This window comes from Tachypleus tridentatus, chromosome 12, assembly GCF_004210375.1.
Source record: "Tachypleus tridentatus isolate NWPU-2018 chromosome 12, ASM421037v1, whole genome shotgun sequence".
NCBI classification, from domain to species: domain Eukaryota; kingdom Metazoa; phylum Arthropoda; class Merostomata; order Xiphosura; family Limulidae; genus Tachypleus; species Tachypleus tridentatus.
In genome coordinates this window covers 90457326-90483806 of record NC_134836.1, presented here as the reverse complement: position 1 = coordinate 90483806, position 26481 = coordinate 90457326, and the positions used below count along the sequence as shown (strand labels likewise).

The 26481-nt window shown below is 32.9% G+C and overlaps 1 protein-coding gene across 2 annotated transcripts in view; it reads right to left on the bottom strand.

Moving 5' to 3' along the window:
• Window positions 1–26481, bottom strand: part of LOC143233964 (adenylate cyclase type 5-like) — a 131863-nt gene that overhangs the window by 8227 nt on the left and 97155 nt on the right. For both annotated transcript variants that reach the window (XM_076470901.1, XM_076470902.1), the window contains exons 7-16: window positions 22207–22365; window positions 18262–18507; window positions 14214–14358; window positions 12809–12906; window positions 11959–12040; window positions 10591–10719; window positions 7406–7543; window positions 6724–6899; window positions 3771–4020; window positions 438–584 (exon numbers count right to left, since the gene is read on the bottom strand). In XM_076470901.1, the coding sequence (XP_076327016.1) occupies window positions 438–584; window positions 3771–4020; window positions 6724–6899; window positions 7406–7543; window positions 10591–10719; window positions 11959–12040; window positions 12809–12906; window positions 14214–14358; window positions 18262–18507; window positions 22207–22365 (1570 nt within the window). The remainder of the gene's footprint in view (window positions 1–437; window positions 585–3770; window positions 4021–6723; window positions 6900–7405; window positions 7544–10590; window positions 10720–11958; window positions 12041–12808; window positions 12907–14213; window positions 14359–18261; window positions 18508–22206; window positions 22366–26481) is intronic.

Below are 26481 nucleotides of genomic sequence, written 5' to 3'. Positions count from 1 at the left end.
AGGGCGCCATTAAAAATAAGTTTCTTGAAAGAATATTAAAATTAATTAATTCCTAAAATTACATAGTTAACAATTTTTAGTTGTTTAAAGGATAAACTGGATTCATACATTATAGAATTTACTACTAGTTCTTTTACAGTTTAACTTCTTCAAACTGAAATCTCATGAACGACCGATTAAAATTCAATAGTTTCAATTGATACAAGTTCCATAAGTTACACGAGGTGCTTTCTATGTTACTGTACGTACGACTAACTTTTATTCCAAGATATTGATTGTTAAGGTATTTTTATGAAAAAATGATACAATAAAGTATCACACATTTACTATGCTAGAAACTTTAAATTTGTGTTTAAAAAATCATATTATTATGTGATTTCTGAATGCGTGGTTCTACAATATTTGGTTAATACAAATATCATAAGAGAGGGAATTACCTCGTCAAAATCCGCAATAATTTCGTTCAGCAATCGTAAACATTCCACTCCCTCATTGTTCCCTTCTAACTCCATGTAGAACTCACTGAAGTTAGGGATAGAAGCAAACATAATGCAGACACTGTCTCGCTGCTCGTGGTACAAGTCCTGAGGAAATAGGTTTTATTGAATGAAAACTGGTAACACTTGATACACAAGTTTGTAGCTTAGCGTGGTGCTTTGGAGGCCGGAGTTTACTTGAGAAATGCGTGTGCTTTGTTGAACTGTATTGAGCTTTCTACGCTATGCCCACTGCAGAGATCGAACCCCCAACTTTAGCGTCATTAACCCTCCAAGTTATTGCCTTTTCACTGATCTTTCGATATACAACCATTTTTATTTTTAGAAAAATTGTCAGTGTTTTAATGAAGTTACTTATTACTAATTAATCAAATTATCCAGTTTTTTCAGTCAAATAAAATCCCAAGATGTATACAGATTAAGGAGCGCAAGTACTATTGATATATATATATATAATCATAATTCCATTATCTAAAAAACATTTTGTGCTAATATGTAGAAATATTTTTAATACCTTTCGCTTCAACTGTAGAGAATTAAGTTTCAAGAAGAGAATAAGAAAATCTAAGTCACTGATTGCATTTTATTTCGATTACATTCACACGTTCATCAATTAGAAACTATATGGAAAAACATACAACCGGATGCTTATAGAAAATTATGCTTTCAGAAAATTATTTATTTTCTAAGTCAACCACAACTAGCTTGTAGCTTTCTGTGAAGTTAAGCACAAAGCAACACAATTAGCTGTCTGTGCTCTATCCACCATGGGTATCGAAACCCAGATTCTAGCATTATAAGTCCGCAGACATACCGCTGTGCCAAATGGAGGACTCGTAGTTTTGTCGTGTAAATCAATAAACACATCAAAGCGACATATAAGACCTAATAAATAACAAGAGAAAAAAGTTTCTGATAAATGTGTTAGCTTAACAGTTGAAAAGTCTCTTCAGTGTATTTATATATCAAAATTAATGATAAAATTAGAGAATCCAATGGTTTGTTTGTTTGTTTTTGAATTTCGCGAAAAGCTACACGTGTGCTATCACAAATTAATGTGAATTATTAACAGTTCAGCCATTCACACTTGGGATTTTGAAAGTGAACGGCAGTTTATCCGCATATGGACTAAATGGCCAGGTCTTAGGTCATACATCCCAGGGTTCAGATATACCTGCTCATAATTTTCAACTGCCGGTTAACCAGACGCACTGTCCACCTCCATCTCTTTCTAGCTATTTGAACCGAATAATAGAAGTGGCTGTCAATTTTATAATGTGCTCATAATTTAAAGTGCACATAGCGCATTCATTGGCATCTTACCTCTAATCCTTCAGTTGCTAGCCTGATGAGTTTATTACAAGACCACGCCCAGTTCTTCGCATTCGGTAAGTAGTAAGAGCCCATAAGCCTGGCATGACCTGATATTTAGGACTCTAGACTCGCAATATTCACTTCATCGGTTCCCTTCACTGAACATGTTTGCTCTTTCATCCATGGAATGTTAAAACATGCAGTGAATCCCACTTTTGTCGTTACAGCCAAGCTCAAGAGTTAGCAGTGAATGGTCGTTACTAGCTGTCTTTCTTCTATTTTATCTATATGTAAAACTAAAAATATCTCTGTTTGCTTACTGCTTGTCCGCTGCGTTCACTGTGCAGATCACACTTCTCTCATGTGATTTTTGTGGTTTGTTTATAATTTCGCGCAATGCTACACAAGTGCTATCTGCGCTAGCCGTCCCTAATTTAGCAGGCAGCTAGTCATCACCATCCACCGCCAACTCTTGAACTACTCTTTTACCAACAAATAGTGGGATTGACGGCACACTATAACGCTCCCACGGCTGAAAGGGCGAGCATGTTTTGTGTGACGGGGATTCGAACGCGCAAATCCTCAAATTACGAGTCGAGTGCCTTAACCATCTGGCCATGTCGGCCCCCCTCATGTGAAAGTGCGAAAAAGGACAATTTGTCGTTGATATATGCGTCTATCGTTTGCTAGCCAAATGAGTAATTTATCGTTTACACATGCGTTAAAAGAATAAATTCTTCGCAGACTTGACATTTTTGGTAACTTTGAGTTAACATTTAATTTAGAATATAACATTATAGGCCTAATTAGTTACAAGTCATTAACTATACATCTACTGATACATCATATATTTAACCCCACACATAAAATAAATGTATGCAGAATTAGAAAGAAATATGTGAAAAAGTAAACAGTCTATAAAATAAAATTGTGCAGCCTAATGTAAAATAAACTACGTGAGAGGAGTAAGATTTATATTACAATACTTACTGTATAAAATGAGGTTAAAGTCAAGTCAACAAATGTATTTTAGTCTACGTTTGTTTGTTTTTTTCTCCGGGTGTATTTGTTCCCTGGAAGTGGATTTTTTTCTTCCTTTTGATACGTTATAAAGTACGATATTGAATTTTGTTTGTAGCATAATTCATACATCAATGACATAATGCGAATATGGTATCACATTCATAAAAAAGTATATTAAAGTTACATCAAAGCAAATTCAACATAATATCACGTACACATTTACCTTTAAAATTTCAATATTTGAAGATGAATGATGGAGGATGAGGAAAGGAGATATAGAGTTGCGCTTATCCTGTTCGCAAGAAGGGGCTCTCACACGCGTAAAAGTAAGATAATCAAATATTTTCCATAAGGGCCTATTTATCCTTGCTATTTAAAAACATTATTCATAAGATAGCCCTGATTTCAAACGTAGTAGTTTGTTTTTCATGAACTCATAAGATATTTATACTTTTTCTTTACATATTGAAATATGGACAGGGAAAACAAACCGTGGTAACGCTGCTAGTTATTTATAAATTAGGAATTGCTAGCACAAGTAACCTTTCAAGTAGCTTTGCGCAAAATTCAACAAGAAAACAGTAGCTTGCACTTTGCAATAAACGATCTCACGTCAATAAAATGAAGCATTGTTTGATTTTTACTAACGTTTCATGGCCAGGTGGTTAAGGCGTTCGACTCGTAATCCGAGGGTCGCGGGTTCGAATCCCGGTCGCACCAAACATTCTCGCCCTTTCAGCCGTGGGGGCGTTATAATGTGACGGTCAATCCCACTATTCGTTGGTAAAAGAGTAGCCCAAGAGTTGGCGATGGGTGGTGATGACTAGCTGCCTTCCCTCTAGTCTTACACTGCTAAATTAGGGACGGCTAGCGCAGATAGCCCTCGAGTAGCTTTGCGCGAAATTCAAAACAAACAAACAATAAACTACAAGGTACCTCGTTTCTATGGTCGGCGGCTAGGAAATGTTCAGCCACGTGCGCTGGAAGGATGTTACTCAGAAGTTTTCTGTTGTAGGCCTGGAGGTGTTCCATGTCTTCTTTCTCTTCCACAGCCTGCAATTTCCAAAGAAAATCTAACCTCTCAGTGGATTCCGCTTGGTGTCCGTGTATCAGCAGAGCCACGAGAAAATGTACTACCATTAGTATAGCAAGGTATTTTGATGGTGTCGATCCACGATCCATTTCTCTGTTTGAGAAAATCACAAAAACAAGTATTCTTTTAGTCGAGCAATACTATTAGTAATAAAACGTATTGAGCATGCTGGACTCGTACAACAACAAGGGCTAAGGTAACCTAAACTTTTAATGATATTTAATACAGTCTTAGCTGCAATGTTGCTGTTATTGTTTTGAATTAAGCACAAAGCTACTCAATGGGCTATCTGTGCTCTGCCCACCACGGGTATCGAAACCCCGTTTTTAGCGTTGTAAGTCCGCAGACATACTGCTGAGCCACTGGGAGGCTAGCTGCAATGAGACTTGGTAATTATTAGTTCGTGATGAACCTGAATAGTATTTCGTGAAATACTGTGATAATTATCTATTCAATGCCACCCCCCCCCCAAGTGTCACAGTGGACTTATAACACTAGAAACCAAATAACCTAATGTGTATATTTGTTTATAACTGCAAATAAACAAACAAACGAATAATCTATTCAAACTTAGATCATGTTTTATATACGAAGTCTATATAAACTGGATACAAACGTATTTGAAAATTTAAAAATTTGAAGCTCTATCCCTTCATTAAATTAAATAAAGCAAGAAGTCCAATGAAATATCAAACGATTAATGATGACGTGGCGCTTCATCATTTGTTTTTCTTCTGTTTCGTAATACAGTAAAAGTGTAGAAGTGTTCGACAGAATGATGCAATTTATGCACCGTACTATTTTTAACTTGATCGAGTGTACGTCATAAAATTCCTTGTATAAATCAGGAAACTTTAATAGATGACGAAATAATCAATTTCAAAAGTATTTGTGTATTTTTATAGTTTGTCCGTTATTTTTATTTTACTTGCTAATTGGCTACTGGGTCATTACACGCCAACTCACCCAGATAAAAAAAAAAGATTTTCCCAGTTCATGCCATAGGTTTTCTTGAAAAAAAAATCAAATAAAAACTTTATTTTGGTTTATTTAGCCATGCAGTACAGCTTTAAGATTTTACATTTTTTACTTGAATTTTTCCAAGGAAACCTATGACATGAACTGGGAGGACCTGGGTGAGTTGGTATGGAATGACCTTATTACGAAATATCAGACTGTTGGAAATACTTTCTTTAAGTTCAGAATTTTTGCACTTCGTGTTCAGATTGTGTAGTTCATAGTGCTGTCTACTGGATTTTCTGCGTGTTACGTTTTACGTTTAAGACAAGGGCGTACACAAAAAGAGAACAAGCATAACAGGTTTTCCAAGAACTGCATAGAAGTACATGGTGTATGTACGTGTGTTGATGTAGTTTATATATAAATATAATACTGCATAGAAGCATATGATGCATGTACGTGTGTTAATGTAGTTTACATATAAATATAATACGTGTGTGTTTATGGTTCGCCCCATTAGCAATAAAATTTAAAATCCTGTGCACTGTCCTGGTATTGGGAACTTAAGCCACTAATCGAAGCGGAAAAAATAAGTGTAGGTATGAAACATCGAGTACAAAGAGTTAGGAGAAGAGTATATATATTAAAGAGAGAGACAACAAGTTTATGTTTAAAATCGAGTACAGAAATTAGAAGAAGAGTGTAGATAAAAGAGACAAACTATGTTTACTTACTCTCTATTCTCTTTTGACATGTTTACTTACTCTGTATTCTGTTTTGATATATTTACTTACTCTGTATTCTGTTTTGACATGTTTACTTACTCTGTATTCTGTTTTGATATGTTTACTTACTCTGTATTCTGTTTTGACATGTTTACTTACTCTGTATTCTGTTTTGACATGTTTACTTACTCTGTATTCTGTTTTGATATGTTTACTTACTCTGTATTCTGTTTTGACATGTTTACTTACTCTGTATTCTATCATTTTTTGTTTACTTACTCTGTATTCTTTCATTTTATGTTTACTTACTCTGTATTTTATCATTTTATGTTTACTTACTCCATATTCTATCATTTTATGTTTACTTACTCCATATTCTATCATTTTATGTTTACTTACTCCATATTCTATCATTTTGTGTTTACTTACTCTGTATTATGTTTTGAGATAATTACCTACTCTTTATTCTATCATTTTATGTTTACTTACTCTGTATTCTGGTTTGACATGTTTACTTACTCTATATTCTATCATTTTATGTTTACTTGCTTTGTATTCTGTTTTGACATGTCTACTTACTCTGTATTATATCATTTTATGTTTACTTACTCTGTATTATATCATTTTATGTTTACTTACTCTGTATTCTGGTTTAACATGTTTACTTACTCTCTATTCTCTTTTGACATGTTTGCTTACTCTATATTCTGTTATTGTATGTTTACTTTTTCTGTATTCTAGTTTGACATGTTTAGATACTTTTTATTCTGTTTTGATATGTTTACTTTCTCTGTTATTTTATGTTTACTTACTTTGTATTATGTTATTTTATATTTACTTACTCTGTATTTTGTTTTGACATGTTCACTTAGACTCTTTTCTGTTATTTTATGTTCACTTACTCTGTTTTCTGTTTTGACATGTTTACTTACTCTCTATTCTGTTATTTTATGTTTACTTACTTTGTTTTCTGTTTTAACATGCTTACTTACTCTGTTTTCTGTTTTAACATGCTTACTTACTCTGTTTTCTGTTTTCACATGTTCACTTACACTCTAGTCTGTTATTGTATGTTTACTTACTCTGTATTCTGTTTTGACATGTTACTTACTCTGCATTCTGTAGTAGCAAACGATCATACATCTCGAACAATGGTGCCTGAACAAGAAGCGGTAAGGGGCAGAAACCTCCAACGAAAATAACCAGTATCAGGAACTTCTGCATCACACTCAGAGTTAAGAATGCTGCTACACTCAACATCACTAAAACCATGCTAAAGGAGATAAACTGAAACGAAAAGAATTATTAGCATCTAAACATGTTTCCTAACAAATGCTTGCTTTTAGCTTTTTAACACATTTTACACTTCATATTGAAACTCCAGTTCTCAGTGGTTTACGCACAAACATTTTTATCGTTCAAAATTGTTCATGTTCCGAAAACCCTATATAAAGATTGTACCTCAATGAAGGAACTTGAGCTAAATTCTAATGTACTTAAATAAAAATGAGTAACAAACAAGAATAGGGTTGAAACTAAATTATTCATTGGTGCCATCTATTGGCATTTTTGACCGCCAATGTACAAATGTTCTAATATATATATATAAATAAATATTCAATGTCGACAACATTAATGGGTTGAACTTTGTTTGACCCTTAGTAAACACATATATATATATATAGATATACATTGTATTTTATAGATCTGGCTGTAGATGTACACATATACGCCCATCTTTTATGTAACGGCGAGTACATTAAGATCTGAGCTATTAACTCTCTTTCTCTTACCTCTGGCACTCTGGGAAAATCCATAATGGCACAGTTTTCAAATATTGGAAGGTCTATCAGGGAAGACACATTGAGAGAGGAGTTAAAAGTGTTATTAGCTAACATCCAACATCCACTCTGAGAAACTTCCAAAAACGACTGAAAATAGAAGAAAAATAAGAGAATAAGATTTTTTTCTTCTTTCCAATATTCTCACAAGAGCTATCTGAGCACAGCCCTCCTTAATTTTGAGCTAATAAACTAGAAAAGAAGCATCTAGTCAACAATTCCCTCCGCCAATTCTTTGGCTTCTCTAATCAAATAGTGAGATTTTAGCATTACTCTAATAACATACCAATAATCATAGAATACTAAAACAAAAATGTGATATGTTCAACATCTGATTACCAAAAGACGTAGAATGTGAGCAGTACAATTGAAATGCACGGTGTATAGTCAACAGTGTCACCGCCAGTAATGTTGGCCATGATCTTCGGACGACAAGAATTCGGTAGACTGTTACATTCGTGTTCTTGAATAAATCTTTCTCGGGAGTATGAAAACAAAACACTTTCAAGTGATTATGTTCAGAATAGCTTTCGGGTTAGTTCCTGATCGTATTTATCCGTTTTAAATTAAGCAAAATACAAACTCTTTTCATAAAAGTGTTCCTCCAGCATTTCACCATCAACAGCAGCCTGCAATACTGGAAAAAACACAAGTAAGGTCAAATATCCCACGTGAAAAAAGACTAATACAGTCACTGTGTTCTATGTGTCAAAACAAAAAGTTTCAAGTGTTTCATGTAGAAAAATACAAGTAGAGTTAAGTGTCATGTTTGTTATTGTTTTCATGTCCAGTGTTCTAACGTAGGCCCACCTGATAACGTTTTATTTGATGAATCACCAGAGGCGAGAAGACACATCGTTTTATTTTGATGATCGACTTTCACTGTTCACAGTGCCATGTACACTAATCAGTAATGTTTGTTTTGTTTTCAGAGTCATGTACACTAATCAGTAATGTTTGTCTTTTTTTAATTTCGCGCAAAGATGCATGAGGACTATCTGCGCTAGCCGTCCCTAATTTAACATTATAACGTCCCCACGGCTGAAAGGGCGAGCATGTTTGGTGTGACGGGGATTCGAACCCACGACCCTAAAATTACGAGTCGAATTCCTTAACCGCCTGACCCTGCTAGGCCAATCAGTTGTGACAAGATTTTTGCATTTATTTCTGTACTTAAATGGCTAAAAATAGCCTAATTTGTAACATAACAGTCTATTTTTCACAATACGCAAATAAATGGAGCATTTTACAAATAAGAGCGCGATTATAGTTAAGAAAATAACTAGCCACGATTGACGGTTGTGTGATGAACAGTATAAAACGCCGTCCAAACGGGTCTCAAACATTTGTTTTTATAAATGTTTTTAGCATTCTTAAAAAACTTTAAATTTAAAAAAAGAAACTGGTAGAAAAATAAGGATGTGAAACGTAGATATCATAACATTAATATCAAAGTTAACAAAAGTATTGTAAAAACATACGTTAACTGTTCGTCTTTCGTAAGTTCTTACACTAGAATTATATTTCATGTTACATTTCATTGTTGTTGTTTTCCTCAATATAATAATTGTTCAGTATTCTGGTGTTCTGTCTTCCTTGTAGGCATTCCCCCGCTGGTACAGCGGTAAGTCTTCAGATTTACAACTTCGCAGACAGCCCAATGTGGCTTTGCTATACGAAAACACACACACATACATACTCCTTGTAGACAAGGTGTCATGTGTGAAACATAACTGGGGGAAGGATAAATAGTCTAAGGGGTTTATGCGCATGCGTATAAGAGAAAACTATATTAGAACGTAAACGTGTAAATTCGCTGAAACATTAGCTCTTCTGCAGAAAACCAAAGAAAAATTCATCTAAGATGCTCGATGTTGAAAAGTGTTTCGCACGCGCGCGCGTGTGTAATATAACTATATAATATATAATTATTATATTCTATAGTTTTGTTACTCTGAAGATGACTTAAGAAGGTCGAAACGTTGCACTGTACTTTATTTTATTTAAATATTTATACTTTATTATATTTATACCCATACCAGGCGTCTCGAGAATACAATTTTACTTCAAGTGGGTTTCACAACATCGCATATTGGTCAAATCAACAACAAACACATGACAGTATCTCGTAACAGATCATAAACAGACAAGTCCAAGCACGAATAGTCATCCCAGCTATCTTTTTAATAATACATGGATCCAAAAAAAAAAAATTCATCCATATACGGTTATCTCAACTTTTATTCATAAGCCATATTGGCATGTTTTTAAAGATTCAAAGTGCATTCGCTCAGTTTTAGCGCTACCGTTGTTCCAACAATAGACGAAGGCCTGATATCCAAAATGGCGGATGCCAACGTTACGCTTCCCGTACATCAGGTGATATAGAAAGCTGTATTTTCCAGTAACAAAACACGTTTCATTATCTTTCCTCCGAAAAAATTGTTACTTAAATAATGTTCACGCGAAAACAAATAATAACGTTTAACAAAATAATGAAAGAAATGACTTATTATTTTTTCTTAACGGCATTATTCTCTTTCATGTGTGGTATCGAAAAAAAAAAATGAATAAGATAAGAATTAGATACGGTATTAACTATATACAATACTACTACACTGTATGAGTGAATCGTAAATCATATACAGTTTTACAGGGTTATACTTCATTTAGGAGTAAATGATAGAAAATGTACAAAAATGCTGAATTTATAAAATAATTAGTCTCATGTGAAACTTGGCAGATGGAATGATGTAATACATAATAATATAAATCGACAGTTAACATTAGTAGTTTCTCCATATAAAAAATAGCAATTAATGGTAAAATAGATGACAATCAAATAATATATATCAGAGTAGAAATGCATTACAATATAGTGAATTCATAAAAAAACGTGAATGTAGCGAAAGGATTGGTTAACTTAGTGGTTTTTTTTGTTAATGGAAAACGTAAATGTTTAAAGGAATCCCAGTCGTTTTTACTGACCAGAACAGGTATCCTTATAATACTGAAAGTGCTATACAGGCATATTAATTACTGTTCATGTTTATCCGTAATACCAAACTTCACACATGTAGTTACATATATTTTTTAATGTTCAGATAGTGAACATACGTAGACACCTTAACACTCACCAGCGGTACAACGCACACTATGAAGAGAACGACCAGAACTACCAAGGCCAAAGCTTGACTGTGTTTTCTGCTGGCTGATATGTTACTGGTTAGCCTTCTTATTAAGGTTGGTATCTTGTGCGTTATGCTCTAAAAATATAAAACAAAACCAATTTCTTTTATCTTTAAGATAATGTTGGCAGTACAATGATCTGTTCATTGACTTAATACTACTGGCTTCTTAATACTAAAAATAATTTAATATTAAATACGATCATTCAAATACCACTTCAACGAACATATCCTCGAATAGTTTGTTTTTCTAGTTGATTGGCTAGCCAAAGATTGATTATTTGGTTTTGAAACATCTTTTATGTTAAGAAATAGCAAGTCAACAATTGTACAAAATTCACCTAAACAATAAATAATAACACAGTATTTTACGGAATGTGTTTATCTGTTACGTGCTGCCATCTACTGTACTGTTATCTAAATAAGTAGTTTTTTGTTTTTTTTTACGAAGCAAAATGGTAAAACTTCGTAAGGACATTTAAGCTAACAGAAAAACTGATAGACTATTAGTTAACCCCAATAATAAACATTTTTATAGCAATATCTTTCTTCTGTTTCTTTAGGTTTTTTCCAAACAAAGCCTTGCTACAGAATATTAATAAGATTATTTATTATCATATCAAAACTTGAATTTTATACGAATTGTTTTCCATTTGAAAGGCTTGTCCTCTGGCAATTTTAACGTTTACATTATGTAGTTAATAATTAATTCTAATTCGGAAAAAAAGACCATTGAATAAAAACTTTATTTTGAATTCAATTTTTGTTTTCGGGAATTTTAATTTAATTGTACTTACACGTTGATTGTTAAATTATTTATTCTGCTAAATAATATATTATATACAACTTGATCAGAAAAGGAAATTTTTACACTGCATCCTAATATATTTCCGGAATTCTACAACTGTTTTAAACACATTTCAATTGCAGTATTTTGTATTGTTCAAAGGAACTACGAAATTATTACAAAAATTATTTGTTTAGATTTTGCGGAAAGCTAAACGAGAGCTATTTGCACTAGTCGTCCCTAATTTAGCAATGTAAGACTAAAGGGGAGGCAGCTAGTCCTCACCATCCACTGCCAACTCTTGGGCTACTCTTTTACTAACGAATAGTGGGATTGTCTGTCACTTTATAACGCCCCCATAACTGAAAGAACAAGCATATTTGGTGTGGTTGAGATTCGAACAAGCGACCCTCAGAGTATGAGTCCAATGCCTTAACCACCCAGCCATCCCGGGCCTATGCAAATTAAACGTCACCGTGCCTTCTATTGCCAAACGGAAACTTAACCAACTACATAATTAACACACTCGCCTGTTTTAAAATCCTTATTAAGCTGAGAACTCCAAAAACACATATACCTCCAAGAACTTGGAGAAAAGGTCTCAACCAGCATCTGTTTCAAAATAGAAATATAATATCTATATGCATACATTAGAAACTTAAGCGTATGATAAAGAAAGTAAATTCATACCAATAGATTGTACAAGTATAGAAATCATTAGTTTCATTTTATTTTCATGTTTTATTATAATACCTTGTTGGTAAATGAGAAATAGTACATCATATGTCAAAAAGAAGTTTCACATATTGTATTTGAACATTAAAAAAGACGGAGGTGAGACAAATAATAAGACGTTAGTTTTATGGGAGATTGATTTCGATTGAAAATTTTATAAAAAAGCACGATTAGAGCATAATGTGACGTATGAAATAATAATCAAATGATTATTTGAGAACAAGAATATTACTAACAATAATTTGAAAAACACTTTGTTTTGGATCAAAATCACATTGAGGTATATGCTACGTCCACCTCGAGGAATCAACTTCGGCAGTTTAATATAGTGAAACCTTAAACTTATCGCTGTTCTACCGAAAAATTTAAGAAACAACCCACATATAGAAGTATTATATTGTACTTGAATAGGGTTATACTTACACAAAAACTTTTAATGTAGGGTTGTACTTATGTAAAATATGTTATTGCAGGGTTATACTTACACAAAATATTTTAATGTAGGGTTATACTTATGTAAAATATGTTATTGCAGGGTTATACTTACACAAAATATTCTAATGCGTGGTTATAACTACGTAAAAAAACAATCAGATGCCTTTATATAGCAAATGTGTTACAAAGATGTAAATTCTGTTTACTTACATAGGAAATATCAGGAGTTGAATAATGGCTACGAACACTAGAAGCAAGCCGCTAGATAAAAAATAAGTTTCGAGCATTTTATCTTCCTCTTTCATGTACTGGAAGAAAAAAATTGTTGGAAAATATTTTAATAATAATTCTCTATTTCAAAACTTAAATAAGTACATAAATATCAAAAACATGATATAAAAACACAACAAGCAGGCATTCTAATAATATTGGTACAGAGCTTATTACTCAAATTGGTAAGATAATATCTTCTCTATTGAAAAGAATTAGTTTTCAACTCAACAACAACAGAAAAAGTTTGCAATATTTAGTAAAAGTGTCTCTTGTGGTCAATTCGATCCAAAAGTTTTTTCTGTTGTTTTTTTTACCAGTTATAAGAAATAAAAACAAAGATATTGCATAATCTATTGGGATAAATCTGAGGCAAACTTCCACAGATTTACTATATGCCTATTATGCACAAATCAAATCCTTTACTTGGAATCTTGTTTGTTGCAAGCTTTTCAATGAGCTCTAATTTAACATCAAGAATGTTCATTGTTAGAGATCTTTCACCTCCTTTATAATTTTCTAAACTGCCATGTCGCTCGCCGAAGTAAAAGTTTGTTTGTTTGTTTTTATTAAGTGTAAGGCTACTCGAATATTATACGTGTTTGCTGTCTCTACCCTTGTAAAGCCGAATAATGGATTACACGTCTAACATGGAACCTCAAAATCGCAAGCCTGCCTACTAAATACTGGACCGCGTTCGGTCGTAGTGTAAAATACAAAAAAAAAGGTGAGTTATTACTATATTGACGCATTGTAAGTGAAATGTCTTAGTGATATTGTTTGCTACACATCTTGGTTTTTTTGTATAGAAAGAGTTGTCTGTGACATTCTGATTTGTTGTGCACATTAATCAATATTAGAACAAACAAATGTCTGAAAGTTTTCAAATTACATTCTGATTTGTTGTGCACATTAATCAGTATTAGAACAAACAAATGTCTGAGAGTTTTCAAATTACATTCTGATTTGTTGTGCACATTAATCAGTATTAGAACAAACAAATGTCTGAGAGTTTTTAAATTACATTTTGATTTGTTTTACACATTAAACAGTATTAAAACAAACAAATGTCTGAGAGTTTTCAAATTACATTCTGATTTGTTTTACACATTAATAAGTATTAGAACAAACAAATGTCTGAGAGTTTTCAAAATGGGAAAGCTGACTTTATTATTGTTTTACAAAATGGAAAGTTATAACAGAGCAATTTAATATTAACTATATAACAAAGAAACAATAACTTAAATATATAATTATAATTTGCTTTGCTTAATTTAAATACCTTGTATTAAATATTGGAACTACATCACTTAACATATAACTGCAATAAAGGAATGTTTTTCACCTTCTCTTCCACTTCTTGTTTGCGAAACCTCAATAAAAACCTTTTGCAATGTTCGGACCGCAATCGGTCAATACTGCGAGCGTCAATTGCACGATACAGGTAATCGTTTACTTCCTCCAGAGGATTTTTGTATTCTTTGTTCCTTCTTAGTTTCAAATAAAAACAAACATCAACATTGTAAATAATAATCATTTTTTTCCACATCTCAAAAAACATAAAACATGTTTTATGTTTTTAATATTTGAATTTAAATGTTTGTTTTACTAGAGGGCGTTTTGCATGATGTAATGTAGATGCGAGATGTTTAGCAGTTTCTTAAATGAAAACCCGAGATTTAGTTAGTTGGTCAGACCAACGCTGTTCAATTTTCTTAGGTTTAGGTTGTGCATACAAGAGGAAATTCAACAAGTGAATGGGAAGTTTCATTTGTGAATTAGGTTTGTCAACGAATGGAGCCTATAGAACTTTTTTTTGTGTCAGAGTAGAATCAATAAATAACGCATTACAAATAAATAAACTGGATTTTCCGTTGTTTTAACCACATAATAAAAAGTAATCCGTATAATGAGAAAAAATGTTACAACAATATCATACAATCAATGTCAAAACTAAGTGCTAACTTGTTATTTACTTTTTATAGACAATCAGCGATGACGAGAAAACCCACTTGTAAAGAAAAACATACGAGTAAAAACGGCTGTTTTGGGTTGGAAAAAATTTTTATGCAGAGGAGCAAACAACGTTTCGACCTTCTTCACATATATATTTTTTTACAGATAAACAAGTAAGAATGTTTAAAATTCCCTTTTTATATTTATTTTAAATGTTATTTTTAGCTGTATTTACCAACTGTCATGGCTAGCTTTGAACAGAATGGCCTAACAATCCAAACTTCAATTTGTTACATCACCAGAACGATATTACGTCATTAAACAATAACATAATAGAACTAAACAATATTTATGTAAGGAAAATGAAAATTAAAATAAATTTGGAGGTATATTTGTTATTACTGTTATGCTTTCGTTGTTGTTATTGTTTTTATAACGAGAGCTTTTTAATTTTACTTGGACTTATTGTTTTCTTTGTTAATGAATTCAACATATGAAAAATCAAAGGAATGATTATGTTTAGTCACGTATTCAAATATTTCAATATTGTTTAACGTTATTGGCCGGTTTGTCCGATGTAAAAACGGTTAAAATCCTCACATTCAATTTGATACACTGACCTAGAACTAGCGTAAGTTTGAAGAGAAGCCTGAAACAGGGAAAGAATAAAAAGAAAATGTGGTATGCGGCCAAATCATCCGTTTTATGTCTTCTTACTGTAGTGAATAATCTTTCAAAAATTAGACAATCGCTCCAATATATGTACAGTTTTTGAATAAAATGTGATAAAGAAAGTTATTAAGTTGCTTTTGTTCTGGCTGGCTGTGTTTTTACTCACTTCCTTGAGATAATATCTGGTCTACCAGTGAAAATTTAACTATACAGCTGCACTTTGTGCAAGGAAGTAAACAACAGTATCCTCAAATGGTAGGCCTGTTGATATCCCGACGTTTCAAACAGGAATGACCATTCACGTGAGTAGTACTAATCACACTGAATAATAATAACGTCAATGATTATACTAAATAACGCGAGTCTTAGTCATTCTGGAACAAGATAAGTTGGTCTGCAATAAATTTTGAGGGAGTAATACCAGTGTTATCAATCTATTCCTTAAAGACACTTGAGCATAATAATATAAAATTATACTTAAAACATTTTTTATAAAATATATTGTTACGTATAGCTTAATATAGTGCACGATAAAGAAGCCTTTAGTGATGGAAATATTGTTTATTCTAGTTATCAGCAGTAGTTAATCCATTTCAAATTATCAAACAGAATCTTAGGCTGTACCTCATCAGTTGACATTTAGGGTAAGGTTTAAAGACACGTTCTTCGTACCACAGGAACTATGCATACCAATTTTCAGGAAGAAAGAGTGCATGTTGACAAAAAAGGCTTAACAAAAGTAGGTAAATTTTAATACACAGTACGAAATTATTCGTGTATTTTTCGTTTTGGTTATAGGATATTTTTCTAAGAAAAGGTTTTGAATTAAGTACAAACATATAATTTTTTTTAAGGAAATTATTATTAGGCATTCTGTGAGAACTATTTACGTTAAGTATTACTTGTACCAATACAAATCACTTCAGTTATATACAAAGGCACACTGTAATATCCTTGTAGACTGCTTTAAAGGTTTTTTAATCAGGGACACTGATTTCATTTCATTCAAACCATAAAAGTTACAAGACCATCCATAAAACTAAATCTGAAACCAAAACTAGCAAAATACTTAGATAATGATATTAATAAAAGACTTGAAAGGAAACTTGACACAAAAATATATAACGCATGATAAAAAGTACAGCTTTTCAATAAACTTTCCATCCAAGCAATTTAAGTATATTTAACATATGAAATATAAGGAAAAAATATAAAATCGTTAACAAGCACATAGAAGCTAACGACAGTGGAAACCTGATAATTTGTCAAATGCTTTTGTCTTCATCTGTCTGTTAAGTTCAATTGTATTTTATTATAAATATAGAAGAATTAATTTATTATTTACTACCATCAAGGCTCCAACAAAATGATATTCTGTTTTCAAACGCTATCAGCCAACAAACTAGTCACACAGTTCTAATTATCCTGTAAAAGTCTTAGCATTAGACTAAAGCTCTAACGCTGATAAATGTATAAAATTAAATCTCATAATACTTATAGCTATTACGGAGTGTAAATTGTTGGGTTTGTTTTGAATTTCGTGCAAAGCTACACGAGGGTTATCTGCACTAGCTGTCCTCAATTTAGCAGTGTAAGACTAGAGGGAATGCAGATAGTCATACCACCCACCGCCAACTCTTGAACTACACTTTTATCAACGAATAGTTGGATTGACCGTCACATTATAATGCCTCCACAGTTGAAAGGGCGAGCATATTTGGTGTGACGGGGATTTGAACCTGCGACCCTCAGGTTACGAGTCGAGTGCCTTAACCACCTGGCCATGCCGACCCTCAAGATTTGGTTAGAAGCTTGAAAACATTTGACTTGTCAATCTATCAGTTTCAAGCCCTTCTTTGTTGTCGCTTTAAAAATACCAAAAGATATTACCAGCTTCCCTTAGGGGTCAAAGGGATCCCTTCTCGTTAGGCCTGGTTCTATATTACCTGATGCCTTCCACTTTCTCAGTAAAGGTGCATACTTTAAATTAAAATTGTCTGCAGAAAAAAACAAGCAATTGCTTCAAACTTTCCGATTATTGTACGCCTTTATCAGTAAACTGTTAACTGAAACTTAGCTCACACTAATCAAATTAAAAATATAATTCTACAACAGGTGAATAATTATTTCTTAACAATCACTAATGTCCTTTTATTAATTTTTTTTTCACAGAATACCAAAAGGTGAATATAAAATTTCGCACTGTACTTTTAACGAGCATTAATTTCATGTTTAACTACAACAGTTTTGAATCGCTTAATAATGGAATACAACATACTTTGTTGTCCATGTTCGTATTAGCATTCTGTGAAAAAGTATAAGATCTAAAATCGTAATGTTGTATACAGAATGTCTGAAAATTACGTTAGCGAAATTGTATTTCAGAGACGGAACCCTTGAACCTCTGCTACAATGGATACTTGAATTCATTCCTAACCAACGGAAGCACATTGCAGTGTTAGTGGTATATTATGGCAATCTTATAGTTTCTGCAGAACTCCGTATGTATTACTGAATTTTATGACCTGGCTCTGGCGACAATATTATATTGTTCACCAAATTCAAATTCTGATTCTGATTTAATTCTTTGTTCAGCCCAGGCTTTGTTTCTAATACGAATATGTTTGCTCATGTGTCATTATCTAGAAATATAATTTACCTCTGCCTTCAATAAACAAGCAGATAAAATCATAGCTTGAAAAACACAAACAGTTCTTAAGTTTACGTCCTGATGATGCTGTTCATAATATTTAAAAAAAACTCACCTATTTTCCAGTCCCATATTATTATCCACGTGACCCATCATTCTCATTTCTTTGGAAACGGTGTTCAGAGTAACGATGCTCTGACGAGACCGTACTTGGTTTACTCTGGTCTTGTCGTCAGGAACGATAAGAAACGTTTCTATGTTGTGATCTCTAAGATAGGCATGTCTCTCACCTCCATTTCCCGGTTCCAACTGGTACTCACCATTTAAACATTTCAGCGTTTCCTTGGTGATGTGGATATATCTGATATAAGAATAAGTTGTGAAGAAAAATCATTAGAGCAACCAATATTCTAACATGGGGCAACCAATATTCTAACATGGGGCAACCAATATCCTAACACGGAGTGATATTAGTTGAACATCTTCACAGAGAGATTTGTATGCAATTGGTTTGGACTTAGAATTCGCGACATGAACACTACCTTACATGCATTTGAAATAAAAGACCAGATCAGAGACTCCCAGAGTTCAGGTATAGGTGTTTATAATGTCTAACTACTTACAAGAGGGACAGTATCCAGTAAAATTACCCTCCAGTATGAAAGATTTGTCTTTGAACCGTGCAACAGAATTAATTGTCTCTTGTCCACAGCTTGAAATGCAGAGAATGTTCAGCGACATTAAGTTCTACACTTAATGGAACGTATAATCCACATGTCAACACACTAACCATTATGCTACGACAGGCTGTAAGTGATTTGTTTGTTTGTTTGTTTTTGAATTTCGCACAAAGCTACTCGAGGGCTGTGCTAGCCGTCCCTAATTTAGCAGTGTAAGACTAGAGGAAAGGCAGCTAGTCATCACCACCCACCGCCAACTCTTGGGCTACTCTTTTACCAACGAATAGTGGGATTGACCGTAACATTATAACGCCCCCACGGCTGAAAGGGCGAGCATGTTTGGCGCGACGGGGATGCGAACCCGCGACCCTCAGATTACGAGTCGCATGCCTTAACACGATTGGCCATGCCGGGCCTGTAAGTGATTTGAGTTTTAATCGTAGCGACTGATATTAAGTTAGGAAAAACCTGCAGGACTGTTGCATTATCATTTAACTTATTACTCCTGGTTGTGTTGCACCATAATTATTATTCATTTTAGTCTGATTTTTATTTTAGGTTTCAGTTTTCTTGTGTAAAAAATAAGATCATTAATTGTATTGTTTACTTCTAATCAGTTTGTTATAAAGAATTAGCTTCATCAATTGACTTCTTATTTACCCAGACATGTATTATAATTTAACAACAAGGATACTTACTGTCCAGATGGGAAGCAATAAAAAACTTACTTCACAGCATGACTGGTATTACCATAAGTTCAAACACTTTCTGGTGCTACAAGTTCCTATTTTCACAAATGATCAATATCACAACTTATATGTAAGGTGTTTAAATTGTCTTTTAGCCATCACGGTGTATTGTTATTTACCTGTTTTGTATTGATAAGACTAATATGCTCTTTAACGTTAAATTGTTAATGGGCTGTTTAAAATAACTTAGTTTTTGACTTATCATTGAAATGATTAATTTTGCCAAATGTAAAACTAGTCCATCATTAGATTTAACATTGGAGAATCCCCACCTCTTTCTTACACAACATTTCTGGATAAAGACAAGATATTTAAGATGTGCTTTACTAACCACAAACTTTTATTTTTGTAAGTGTTTCAAGAACATCAGTACTATTAACTTTATGGAAAGACAGGTAAGATATGCAATTATATCATGCATTTCCTTTCTTAGATTTTTATACACGTTTGTCAAATTGTAACTATATTTCAGGTTTAGAGTTTATTCTTAAGGAACATTCGTTAACAGGATCACTAAGTTTCTCTTTACTTGTCTATCCGCAGGACTGGATGAATCACCAATCTCGTCACATGTGCTTCCCAGTAACATGAAGGATTCTACAGACAGATACAATGGTTTATCCTGTTGGCGAAGCACATGATAGTGCAAGGACACAACATCACTTGTTAACACAAAATTAGACCTAATTCACGTGGATGAACCGTGTGCCTAGAAATAATTGTGTATATTTTTATATTCTAGTTTATTTGAAAAAGATTGCATTTGGGGTTCTGTTTAGTAGATTTATCGAGTCTCTGTGAGACGTGCCAGACTACTAGATTTATCAAAATTCCTAATAGATATTTTACAGAGATTTAGAAGTTGCATTATGATACAGATTGTTTATCACAATATTTAACTTCACCAATTGTGAATTATAATTTTACTGGTAATAGAACACAAGGTTATCACTCAAACACTAAGTATTATTTTAACATGAATCTTCTTGTGAAGCTATCAATGATTGTTAATGTTTGCAAATCGGTCTCTTTCTGTGTGTGAAGATCATTCAAAGGCAAAAAAAAAACACTGCACTACTTTTTTGTTATGCAAAATCCGACGAAACCTCCTGTTTTTCTTTCCAGTTCCTAAAGGTTATTCTGATGGAAATTAGGGTTATATGAGAACGACTCACAGAGCTTTACGTTTCTGCTGTCGTCAAAGTACAAATTTTTGGTAATTTTTTGTTTGTTTAGAATTAAGCATATAGCTACACAATGGGCTACCTGTGCTTTGCCCACCACGGGTATCAAAACCCGGTTTTTAGCGGTGTAAGTCCGCAGATATACCGCTGTGCCGTTGGGAGGTATTTTGATAACGAAAAACAAAGTTGCATTATTCCAACGTACTTTTGGCTAATAACATCAGGCCTAGTTGAATTTAACTGACTAGTAACAAAAACACTTTTTCTTTTAGTTATCATAAGGTCTGGCTATGTTTAGGAGGCTAATACTGCAAACTGCTTATTATCCAATACCAAGTGCTGAAACCTATTTATATTACACAACTTAATAATTAGAGTACTACTGGCATAATTTTCTAGCACTTAATTCGAGCAGAGAGTAGAAGTGAGATAAAACAGTCAACCTGCGAGATTCATTTTGGCTGTACATTAAAAGATATTGCTGACAAAAGCCAAATAAATTTTTAAGACACAGAATATAACAAATGAAAAATTCTATACTTTTTCATTGAATTTGTAATTCGCAAAAACACAGATGAAAAGCGATTCTGACATATTTTAATTATTTTGACTTTATTTTGCTGTGGATTCTAAACTATTAGCACATCAGTGATACAGCGATTTCCTCCTATTCTGTATTGTATCTCTGATCACATCCACTAAGAACAAAAATAGTAAATATCTTTCCTTCCGTAAATGTACACAATATTTTGCGTGGCGAATAATTTAAGTTTATAATTAGAAAATTATATTGGTGTGGCCTAGTGGTTAGCGTTCCATGAATGACGAATAGAAGATACAAGGTTCGATCCAGTCATATGCTACTTCACATTTTCTATTTTTTTAGCTATAAAAACATTATGAAAATGGTTATCATTTTGATATACGGTTAGAAGAAACCACATAAGTGGTAATCATTTTGCTACACGGTTACAAGAACCCACATAAGTGGTTATCATTTTGCTACACGGTTACAAGAAACCACATAAGCGGCGGGTGCTAATGATTTATTGCTACACGTCTGGTCAGCAGTTCTTTATTTGACACAGCCATGCCTGAAATCTGTGAGGGTCATCTGGCCTAGCCGTGTAGCCAATGTCTGGCATAAAGTGCCATTCGGGTTTTAACAAGTGTAACGTTGGCAGAAAATTGTATTTCTGTTAAAATAAGTACACTTACTGTTATACTGCAAAAACGTATTTTGAAATATCCACAGTGATTAATGTATTATTATCCTGTATCTGTGGGCATTAAGTAGATAAAAAAAAAAACAATCAGTTAAAATCAACCTTTTCTGTCGTGACTAGCAAAACAAAACAAAATCCGAAAACTTTTGCAATTGCATTAAACAAATGTATAGGAATTACCAAACAAAGCTTTCACACTTTAGTAGACAGGTTACACTTACCCAGGAACTCCACCAGCTTCCATATAATTAGCCAAAGTAACGTCGTTGGACCAAACATCAAACTGCCACTTTCGGAGTCCCAGAACTCCACAATGGACACGTCCTGTGTGGATCCCCACGCGCATATTAACATCTACACCAGTGACTTCCCGTACCAACCTGCATACCAACCAAAAACCAAAAATAAACAAGTATAAATCTGTTCAAAGCGTATATAAGATAGTGTTAAAAATTAACGATTTTTAGAACTCTTCTCCAATGATAGAGATAAAGTTGCACTTTTGTACACATGTATATAAAAAGTTCGTATACTTTTTATAAGTCTGTAAGTATATGTTACAGTATACATATGTTTATGTCTGGGTATATTGGTTCAACTCTCTCTCGTTAAGCAGCAAGTACAAAAGCTCCCTGATAGCATTAACCTACACTGCCTTTAACTAGGGTTCTCATGTGAAAAATACATTTTCTTTATTTGTTTAACATGCGTGCAAATTATTCATAGATATCTGCAACATTAGGAGTACGAGTGGAAACCATTTTGATACACTAAACAGAAAGATGAATGCACGAAAATTCAAGTTGTCTTACTTCTGGAGAAAAGTATTATTGATGTTTGCCATTATTTCTCACCAAAATATTGTCTGTTTGTAACATTTTCCTCACCAAAACGGAGGAACTTATCATTGATGTTTGCAACCATTTCTCACCAACTAATATGTATTTTTGATTATTACTGGTCTATACTTCAAAACCAAGAAGATGTTGTCTGTTGTTCGTAGAGTATGAATGGACCAATGAAATGAAGTCCTTACCAATGTATTAGAATACCGAATGCTAACCATTACGCAACGTTCTTAGAACAAAGATATAGATTTCACGGATGTGAAAGGTTGTTTTAGCAAAACATATATTAGAAAAGTTGCTAACTGTTAATAATTAGAAAATGTTAGCCATTTCAATAATATATTAATCAAGACACACTCACAGATAGAATTAATTATCTAACTGATACCAGAAGACACTAGATGCAAATACTAAAAGAGAAAAAGCTATTTATTCTTAAATAGGTTAAATAAAATTTTACATTTAAGATTCTAATTATTATTGGGCGTTAAACCGTCAAATTAAATTAGAATATTAACGTAAAGCCATATAGGCACCAACGAGAAATTAAAAGTAATCTAACACCATATTCTCAGTATAGCTGATCATTAATAAGAAAATAGGTCTGTGATTTCATTTGATGTATTTTACAAAACTAAAATATATATAGAAAAATGAAAAACAACAGCACGCGATAAGAGATGTAATTATTATATGATAATTTTCGATTATATGAGTAAACATTTTTCTTAACCTCTTTCAAAACATAACAAATATAAACATGAGGTTTCACCATTCAGCATGATGTGTAACGAAAACTCAATACCACTACTTCAAAGAAAGTTATATGATTAAAGATATAGAATGTTTGAACAATAAACATTTTTATAATATTCACAGTGTCTCAGTGTTCTACATAAGTGATAATGTTATCATCTACTACGATACAGGTAATATACCACGTTAACCTCAAAACTCCTTAGTCATCTTGGGACAAACTTCATGCATGTATATCTAAAAGATCGGTCTTTTTTTTTAACATAAAACTATTTTAAATCATTTGATATTACAGAATATTAAACAATAAATTTCGTATGCAACTGAAAAGGCTTAAGTCTAGCACAAAAGAAGCAAGAGGAACTTTCTGTTATATTTAAAGAATTACATTACCTTCTCCCCTATTTTAAACATATGAACCAGAAAATAAGGTATTGACAAAATGTTTAATTTTAGAAAGTATATTACTTCATTGCGTAATATTCAGTTATATTTCTTTCTAGTTGTCACTAATCTGTTTCTATAGCTGTTTATAAGAGGCTTGTGTGCGTGTATGTATTTTTTTCCAAAAGTAAAGACACATTGGGCTCTCCGCTGTGTTCACCAAGGGGAATTGAACCCATTTTTTTAGGGTTTTAAATCCGTAAACCTTATAAAAGGCAAAAACAAGTTAATTAATTTGTAAATAATAAACTTTCGGTTTTGGTCCAAAAATACTTTAATATGAGTAGACACCCGCTTAATTATTCTTGGTTAATAAAATTACTAGCGATGTTTTTCGTGTTAAACAGTATCACACTCAAGGAATATAACATTTACACAATTCACCCTACTGCTTTATGTTAGTGTACGAAATAATGATAATAATAGTAATTATACTAGCAGCTCTGTGAACATTTATAGATAAAATACCATCAAGAATCCAATTGGGTAAAAGAATGCACGTGATCTTAGTGGGCACTTGTAAAATGCAGAAATGTTTTACAACAGAAATAGGCCACTCCCCCCAAAATCTGAAATAAACAAGATAATTTATAAAACATGTAGTTTTTTACTTACTTAAACATTTTTTAAAAATGAAACTGTAATTATATAAGTATCGCACGAAACTAGAAAGTAAATGTAAAAACAAACAAACCAGGAGACAAAATATTTATATCTAACTTCCATTGTTATTTATGTTACAACCACCAGATGTTTCACATTTCAATCTGTGTCGTGGTACTGTACCGTTGCATCACAATTGCGTTCCACACTCTGGGACCTTGGGTAAGTCATAACTGTGAAAGTCAAATCCACTATTTAGATGGCTATGAATGCTAGTGACAATAGCTGTCTCCCCTCTAGACTATTAGTTCAAAATTAAGGACTGCTAAAGCAGAAAGTCTCAGTATGACTTCAACAGTTATAAATTTTCCTTCTGAAGTTGAAGGGAAGAAATATGATTAATTATTTGAAAATTCGCTCAACATTTAATGTTCTTCCCTTAATGTTATGAATCCAGCGTTTCCAGTTTCAATTACATATTAATTCTGTCACCAACTGTTTATAATATAGTGTTCAATATATATTTTCGAAGACTGTATCCCGGGCCATTGAAATGTAAATAAGAAAGACTGGTCTCACCTTACTCGTAAAGAGATTTTTTTTTCCTTTTTCGTTATTAAATTTCCGTAATTTTTATTAAAAAAAAAGAAAAACAAAAATAATTAACATTGTCGTAAATATACATTTCTAATACATATCAAGTGCGTTGTATCTACCACACCCACGTGGCTGTAGATACCAAAATTATGTCATTATATATTCCAAGCCTACCTGTGTTTTGTTTATAATATTTTCAAGTGATTTTAAAAATATTTATTTGGTTTATAATAAACAGTAATGATAGAAATGCTGAGCGGAATGTTCTTTTTTCTCTTCAATGAATGTATGAAAGAACATTTCTCGTGATCTTTGGTGCTCTATTTCGCATTGTTGTTTTTTTTCTATTGCACATTTTTTGTTATTTTCAATTTTTACAAGCACCTTTATTTTAAATATACAAAGTTTACTGTTTGAAGCAGGACTTAAATTATCAATAACTTTGAAACAGGACACCAACAAGAAAGGATAAAAATAAACTTATTTTCCTAAAGTGAATATGGATGTTAAACTTCCATAACAGGTTTTGTTTTAACTTTCTGGTGGCAGTGCAGCCACATACACACACATAAATATATTACTTGTTCTTGGTGAGCATATGGTCGATGGAAAAAGAATTGTCATTTTTCTGATGGTAAATAACGCAATACTGAAATATTTCTTCGTCGTACATGGTCATGGTTATATGAACTTCCAATAAGAAAACAATTTACGATATTAAACGAATCTGGGTCGCAATACGTAAGGGAAGAAGAATTATTATTTTTTCAAACTGAAATATGTTGTGAAGAAAATAGCTTTACCACAGAGAAAACTCCAATTATGCTGATAAATGTTTACCATGCAGTTAAATCACGTTTATTTGCGTTTAATCATAACAAAGCGTTAGATGTTGGAGTGTGTGTGCGTTTTCTTACAGCAAAGCCACATCGGGCTATCTGCTGAGCCCACCGAGGGGAATCGGACCCCTGATTTTAGCGCTGTAAATCCGGAGTCATACCGCTGTACTAGCAGGGGGCTAGATGTTAGAAACTAAACACCTTCAAAGTTACATTTTTCTCTAATACTTTTTCCCGCTGAATTTTCTCAAACAAAAACGTATATACAAACATCAATTTTAATTTTGCTTACTTTTTAGAATTCGTATTTAAAGAACGTTCACAAAATAAGTAAAGTTATAAGTCACTTTAACCTTTAACCTTCGACAACTGGCTTGACCTTAGGTCAGATTTGTCATCGGTCTGGAAC